The sequence below is a fragment of the Vigna unguiculata genome, chromosome 10, assembly GCF_004118075.2.
Source record: "Vigna unguiculata cultivar IT97K-499-35 chromosome 10, ASM411807v1, whole genome shotgun sequence".
In the NCBI taxonomy this organism is placed as follows: Eukaryota; Viridiplantae; Streptophyta; class Magnoliopsida; order Fabales; family Fabaceae; genus Vigna; species Vigna unguiculata.
The window spans coordinates 15,364,103-15,372,371 of record NC_040288.1 but is presented as its reverse complement, the minus strand read 5'-3'; the positions used below and the strand labels follow the sequence as shown (position 1 = coordinate 15,372,371).

Sequence of the window (8,269 nt, the reverse complement as noted above, 5' to 3'; positions counted from 1 at the left end):
TTCTAATAACGGTTTCTATCTTAATTTTGTTACTTTTAAAAATTTAAGTCATTTAAATACTTTTCGTTTTTATCTCTTATTCTTTTGATATTGATAGCGTTTTTATCAATTCATATTTAATTATTTTTATTATTTAACTTGTTTGAGTCCTTTCCATTAATTTTTATTAAAAAATTAAAATCTCTTTTTACTCTTTATTTATTAAAAGGTGATGATAGACAAACACTCAACTTTCATTAAATCCCTATCCCACGCCTATTAAATAATTTTTTTATATTTTAAAATGTAAATTAATTTAAAATAAATCACCTAGAAAAATAAAAAATAATATTTTTCAGTATATGTGAAATAGAAGTAAAAAACTCAAAAATAGGTGTTCATCAAACTTTTTCCTCCTTTAAATTATATAAAATGTAGTTGATAACTTTGTTCTCTTAATTGACAACAAATAAATTATATTCATCAAAATCGATTAAAAAAATTATTAATGTTGATATTTTTAAACTATTAATAATTATTTAATGCTTAATTTTCTTTCATAGTACATAGTAATTAAAATACCTTATACAAATAAAAAAAGTTAAAAGTTACTAAATTTAAATTATTTTATCTTAATCTAACATTTTAAAAACATTAAAATAAAATCAATTTAGATTTTAAGTATCTTAAAAATAATGAAATTCTTCATTCAAATAGAAAGTAAAATCTCTTGTAATGATGTCAACCAGAGCACAAAAAAGAATGAGAACAACAACAACATATATACCAGAAAGGAAACAAGAAAGCTTCTTTTTTAGATTTTCTTAGTTTTTGCTTTCGTCTTTTTTATGTTTCCGCATTTGATTTTCAAATTTGTAATCTCATCACCAGCAGATGGATGAGATAACAATTAAAGAAAAGTCAGGTCACTAACATCAGAATGATATATAATGAAAGCGTGTTGTTCGTGTATTAGAGATCAACATCAATAGTAATCCATTTATAAGCACACAGTGATTGATGATTCAAATTACATATTTATATAAGCCAGAACAAACACAAAGTGACCATAGCTTATAACACCCACAACAAATCCCAGAGCATTTGAACTTGCAATAAGGCTAGCCATGCCCACTTTATTATGAAACTTCAAATCGAGTTGATTGAACACAACACAAACTTATTATCATTACTAAGTGTGTACTTTTGATACATATATATTAATTGCAGCTATATCTGCTTCAAGCTTTATATATCTTCACCTCATTTGCAGTTGCATGGGTCGCAAGTGCAGTTTGATCCACACTTGCAGCCATTGTCCTCAGCTGCAACTTCAGCACCTTCCAATTGGGGCTTCACAGGTCCAACGCCCAAAACTAGAGTGTCTGTGCTTGTCTTCTCAGCATAGCTCATGTCAAACGAGTACTTGCTGCAACTGTGCCGAAAAAGAAAAAAAAAACAAATTAGGTTCAGAAAACATGTCTGAAAAATGAAAGGGAAAGTGTGTTTTTCTGGTGAAATCATGTAAGAAAATCCTTGCGGAAAGGTAACAATAATATTCAGATATTTTTTTTTAAGAAACTTGAAAGGTAACTCTATCTTATAAAACTCACTGTATAAATTTATATTACTTATAGCTTCTACAGAGAGATTTAGACTTATTGTATAACATAAACTTACTTTATTTTTAATTAATACGAGATCTTTAACAAAATGGTCAAAGATGAAACGATTCTGAAAGAAAGCAAAGCTTAAAAGAGGAGAAAATTATTGGATGCTTCAGACACTTATCAACCACAAGGTGACATCAGCTATATCTCTGTGATACACAATTTTTCTATAAATTAAAAAATATGATATTATATACTAATAAAAATTGCCTAACTCTGCATCTTGTAACAATTTTTAAGCAGAACTTTGTCTTTATATTTTAAAAAAAAGTTTCAACAAAAAAATTGAGATCAAAGAAACAGAGCTAAACTAATCTCAGAATTCAGCAGAAATTCCAATCGCTTAGAAAACTGAGCACAAAAAGTAATCAGTAACAGTATTCACACAACTCAATAAAACGAGTATCCAGAAACCAATCAACACATTCCGTAAAGAAGAAAAACAAAAAGCCGGATTAAGGAAAAACACAAACAGATTAGAATTCACGTATTGCAGAACAACTTTAAACTAAAACGCGGTTTAAAAATTAATTTTAAGAGATAATCAAACATATTAGAAAAAAAAGTGATTGATTATATACCTGCAGTTGCTGCCACAGCTGCAGCTGCTTCCGCACCCACACTTGCTGCCACAGCTAGACATTCTCAAAATGGAGGAATTGAAAGGCACAAACTGATGAAGAACAAAGAAAAGATTATTGGTTGTTTGCTAAACTCACTCGAATGGGTTTAAACGAAGCGTGATCCCAATTTATAAGCAGTCGCTGAGAGTATGTGAAATCTTGAACGTCCACGTGTCTCAATCTGTTCCATTGGGGGCACAACTATGCTACGACTTTTCCCATGTCGACGTCGTTTTCTCACTATTCTTTTTCAATTTCTGTGGTGTACGATAACGATAATTACATTTCGTGCTCTTGGGAGTATACGATAACGATAATTTATGAGGTTGGTTTTATAAAAAGTTTGTTATTTTAATTTCAAGCACTTTTGTCCCGAATTTTTTTTTTACAATTTCAGTTTTCTAATTTTTGATTATGTATACAGAGACTTTATCTAACTTTTAATTTTAAAAATATTCTGAGTTATTATGAAAAGAAACCCCTCTCTTTCGATGATTTGTATCATATTTAAGTTTATAAAAATAAATAATTATATTTTAACTTCAACTATCACAATATGTTAACCTATCGGGTGTATCAGAATATATTCTCCAGTCAAGAATGAAAGAAGTTTTTATTTCAATGAATGGTGCCAATATTTTAACTTTAATTTCTTTAAATAATATCATTAGAAATAATCAGTGTATTAGAAATATTATCTGAAATCTGAAATTCCTATTATAATTTTATATATTTGAAAGGAGATTCCATCTTGACTCTAAACAATTGGAATAAATTAAATTGAAACTTGAATAAAGTTACATATAATTAAAATTCAAAGATCAAATTTAAAAAAAAATGTTAAGATAAAAATTACAGGTAAACTAAAAATTAAGAATCTAAAATTAAAAAGTAATAAAATAATTGGGTGGAGTATAGGATCAGAATTATAAGTAAATCGTAACTTTATATAATAATACCGGAACTCGTAACTGCCTCGTTTACTCTTCAATAATAATAATAATAATAATAATAATAATAATAATAATAATAATAATATTTTGATAATTAAATTTCTTTTACGAATAATACTGTGGACATCAAAGTGTGAAAGAAAGAGCAGAATAAATGGCTACGAGACAAAGTACGTAATTAATATGACACTGAGAGGATTTCTAGATTCTTCTGAGATATTAATAATATCGAAAATTTCAATTGTTATTTTTCTTCCTTCTCTAAACCTCCCATTCGTATCTTCAGCAAAATACAAAAAAGCGAATTGAACCGATACATATTCGTCTCGTCTTCCACATTTTTTATAAGGTAATACATATTTGGCTTAATTACTTTAATTTTTAATGTATTTTTATTTTATTCGTAATATTAATCTAAGATTCAATTTGATGCCTTATCTTTAAAATTGATTCGATTTATTTCCTTGAATCTAAAGTGACAAAATGTGACGTTAATTAGTGATGACAATTGTAAATTCTCATTAGAAACTGTTGTTAATTAATAGAGATCAATCATGTTGAGTCAATTTAAATAAAAGTTACAAAAACTATATTATTTTTATAAGGACGTGATGAAATTAGTTTTGTGACAAACCCGAGAATGTAGAAAAGATTCATCATCGAGTGAATTTAGTGTCATTGAGCGAGTATTTCTTAGTGTTTGAGGTTGGAAAGTTATATTCTCACTCAACCAAATTAGTTTTTATAAAATCATCCAATGGTCATTCATTAAGTGAATTGAATTGTCCTTCACGAGTCAAAATTTACTTATTGTGTTGATATTTTGAATGAGAAGAATCCTAATCAAAGAAATTTCAATATTCCTTAATTTATTAAATGAGATAAATGTTAGCTGAGTAAATGAGTGTTTTGTAAATTTTAAAAGGGATAAGTTTTCAAATATTTTTGAATGTTAATCGACTTATCTTTCATTGTTTTGTTATATATGTGATTAATATATTACATTTGGATATCATATTGATGCAATGGAGAATTAATTATGATTTATTATTAACATGTAAATTTATACAAAAAGTATATACGCTTGATGATATGTGATGAATTTTAATTAAGATGAGATGTATATGCAGAATGTGTGATCAACTCAAGTATATATGCTTGTATCAACTCAAGTAACCTCATGCCCAACAACAGGGCAACCAATGACTTGCAGCGTCTCTTAGTTTAAAGAAATTGTATTGTTTGGTTGTGGTCCTATTTTACCACTACATTGTTTTCAGACAATAAATCTAATCCTGGTGGTGATATACCAATTTGAATCCCGTTTCTTCCCAAATAGGTTTTCTTGAACATTTCTTAGAAGTACGAGTACTTATGAAATATATAGGCCATGTATGAAGGTATCCTATATTTTTTAAAAGGGTTTGAGCATTCCAAGTGCTCTCTTTTTCTTTAATTCATTTATTTATTTTTCTCATAAAAACACACACCGGTCTTCCAAAAGTTATATATATATATATATATATATATATATATATATATATATATATATACACTAGTGCAAAATAAGTAACTAACGACTCTTAACCACAACAACTATAGTACTGACGTAGCAGAAAGAAGCATGGTGGCTTTGTGGTAAATATAAACTCAAAATTAACGTCGGTTTTATAAAGACTCGTCGTTAATTTGGGAAAAATGCGAAATGACGACTAATTTGTGACCGTCGTCATAATTTGTGGAATAACGACGGTTAAAAATACAACCGTTGTTGATGGTCTTGTTGATGTTAAAAAAGTTAACTTTTCACTTTCCTTCTCGCGCCCATCCACCTAGATTTTCGTTTCTTCCTTCGCCACTCTCGTCCACCTCACGCACCTGAATGGTTCTACCCAGCCACCTGAACGTTGCTTATCGCTCATCCTCCCAAGGTTGTCGCTCTTCCCTACCTTCGTAGCGCACAATCACCATTGCCTGACTCCACCCTACCACTACGCCCACAACGTTGTCGCTCGACGTTGCCACCACGTCATTTGTGGTTCGTCATTGGCATTGTCCCTGCCACCACGTTGCTGTTGTTCCTGCTCTTCATTGCCTCCGTAGCATCCAACTATTGTTGTCGCTGCCACTACGTCTTGCTCGTCGTTGCCACCACACCATTGTTGGTGCGTGGTTGCCCCTGCCAACTCATCTTTCTTCTCCTACGAAGTCTTTACTACCTTAGTATTGAACTGCCACCATTTTCGTTGCCCACTGCGCAAGAGGTTCTGCCATCGTCTCGCCCAAAGTAGTGCTTCATCGTCTTCTCCATCAAAGAAGTAGTTTGTTTCTAGTCTGAGGTTAGCTAATTGTTTTTTAATTAGTTATTTTTATTTATAATTAGTTTTATAAATTTGATGGTTTTTGTTTTTGTGTAATTATTTGTTGACATTTTAAAAAATTATATTCTTTAGAAAATATTTGTTGTTATTGATGCAAAAATAAGAACAAGAATGTGTCTTATATGTGATTTATTTTATAAATTTGAGTATTTGTTGATATATTTTTGGTATGGTACATGTTGTCAAACAAGTTGGGATTGAGTCCAAGGGTGTCCGATCCCCAATAATGTGTTGGATTGAGTCTAGAGGTGTTTGACCCCAAACACTTATTATTTTTATGAACTATACAATATTTTCACGTTACAGAATAATGATGGATCGGAGATGGATTAATTTACTACGAATAAGTGCTGATTATGAGAGAGGGGTCAAGGAGTTTATGCTTTTCGCTCAACGTCATGCTGGTAGTGCAGAAATCAAAGGAAAGATGAGGTGTCCCCATGTGAATTGTTTGAATGGGAGAATATTGGATGTGGTAGAGATTAAAGAACATCTTTTATGTGATGAATTTTTGAAGAATTATACAACATAGATGTGGCATGGTGAATTGGTAGACACTCCAACTATGGTTGAAGCACATGAATTTGTTGACAAGACAATGGAAGATAGATTAGAGGATATGATTTGTGATGTTGGATTACAAACATTTGCTAAAGCTGTTTACGAAAATATGACTATAGATGCAAAGACCCCGTTATATACTGGTTCAACTGACTTCACACGATTATCAACAATATTAAGGTGTATAAATCTAAAGGCATTCTAATAAAAGCTTTACAGAATTGCTTCAATTGTTGAAGGAAATTCTTCCTAAAAGTAATACACTACCTGATAGAATATTTGAGGAAAAAAAGATATTTTGTCCGATGGGTATGGAATATGAAAAGATTCATGCATGTCCTAATGATTGTATTTTATATAGAAAAGAGTTTGCAGAGTTAAGAAGTTGCCCCAAGTGTGGGTTGTCATTGTACATATATAAAAGTGATTTGATGGAGATCATATCAGGCACAAAGGTATTAAATATGTCTCTTATGCAATTATGGATGATGTAAGTGAATTAGTTTTAAATCATTTTTTAATCGTTTCCTTCTTAGATATTAAATGTGTGCTTTCATTGTCAAATTAGGTAATTGCATGGTCTAAGTGGTAGCGGGAAAGGATGACATATGTGAGTTTATAGACCCTCATTCATTACTTCAATGGGTAGGAGGAACCCATGAACAAAAAAGTACATCAAGAATTCCATAAAGCAATGAACTAAAATGATTTCGTTGCTCCATATATAGATAACTATATCCTTAGTTTTCATTTCATAAGGTCTAAATTTTGTAATATTAAATTTTGAGGTATTTAAACTAGTTTTGTATTGCAGTTGTCATTGGCAACTGCTTGTTGTATCAGTACCAAGAGCATACCGCTTTATGGTTTTGCTCTTGTCGTAAACCTCCTCCCCTTTATTTGAAGAGCATAATTGATACGTAAGTCTTTTTCAATAAATGCCTTCATTTACACATTAATCTTGAATATATAATGTCATGTTTTCTAACATTGATTATTTTAATTTTAGTGTTTTTAATGGACAAAGTATATTGAGTGGTAGATCGATTGCCAATACTAAAAGGGCCACTTGGATTTCCCTCCAGGTACTTATATGCTATATATATATATATATATATATATATATATATATATATATATATATATATATATATATATATATATATATATATATATATATATATAAGTTAATAAACTATGAGTATTTTAGTAATTTAATCAAGGATGGAGATGAGGACGAGGATAAGTATTAGGGCGGGTATGGGGATGGAAATGGAGTGGATATGTATATATCTATCACAATCCTCACATTCAATTGAAAACATTGGGTATTACCGATACCCATATCCATACCCAGTCAATACGAGTAATTTTCGTCAAGATGGGGATGAGTTTGGACAATATTGATGGCCTCCCTTCATGCTCTTTGAAGACTTGAGTGAGTGATCGAGTCTTCATGGTTGAATGTTGATGCGGAAGCAATTGAATAAGGTAGGTATGAGGTGTTTTGTTTTGGCTAAAGGTAAAGAAATCCTAAGTGTCAAAATGGTCTCCAAAAATGAGAGCCAAAATTCAATTCAAACTAGTATAGAAATTTGAATTTTGGAGTCAAAGCATGCTTAAGGTGTGACTTACCACCTAAGCACTCACATATTCTACAACATGTGGCACTAATGAGAGAGCCTTGTTTTCGAAGTTTGTTTCAAATTAGGGTGTAAGAAACCCTAATTGCATGCGCCACACTTAGAGATGTCGAAATGAGTTTCAACATGTGAGCCAACACGGCTCACCATAGGTTCAAGCTAGGTTGGGTTAAGAAAAAATCAATTTTTTCAAAAGTGGGTTGAACTGAACTCGACTTACTTAACTTACGGATTAAATGGGTTCGAGCTGGGTTGACCCACTTAACCCACCAACATTTTTTTACAATTTATCTTTTTTTTGTTATAATTATTTATACTTCTAATTATATAGACCCATAATTTCATATTTTTAAATTCTAGAATATTACTCAATAATATTTGAATAGTTTGAATGTTTAATTAATTTGTTTGTCAAGTTGTATACATTAATACTTTAATCTTTAACTATTATCTTTATAA

General features: G+C 30.4%; 1 protein-coding gene across 1 annotated transcript; it reads right to left on the bottom strand.

Annotated features, from left to right (window-relative positions):
• Window positions 1-951: 951 nt before the first annotated feature.
• On the bottom strand, window positions 952-2,395 carry LOC114167179 (metallothionein-like protein 2). The gene is made up of 2 exons (XM_028052172.1): window positions 2,231-2,395; window positions 952-1,414 (listed from the first exon to the last, which is right to left on the bottom strand). Exons 1-2 carry the CDS (start codon window positions 2,290-2,292, stop codon window positions 1,243-1,245), a joined length of 234 nt encoding a protein of 77 aa, XP_027907973.1. The 5' UTR covers window positions 2,293-2,395; the 3' UTR covers window positions 952-1,242.
• Window positions 2,396-8,269: the final 5,874 nt, after the last annotated feature.

Bases quoted from the DNA above. Each gene is read 5' to 3' on its own strand.
- LOC114167179 (XM_028052172.1), bottom strand. From the start codon at position 2,292: ATGTCTAGCTGTGGCAGCAAGTGTGGGTGCGGAAGCAGCTGCAGCTGT. The intron at 1,415-2,230 runs GTATATAATCAA...TTTTCGGCACAG, and splicing joins AGCTGTGGCAGCAACTGCAG to TTGCAGCAAGTACTCGTTTG.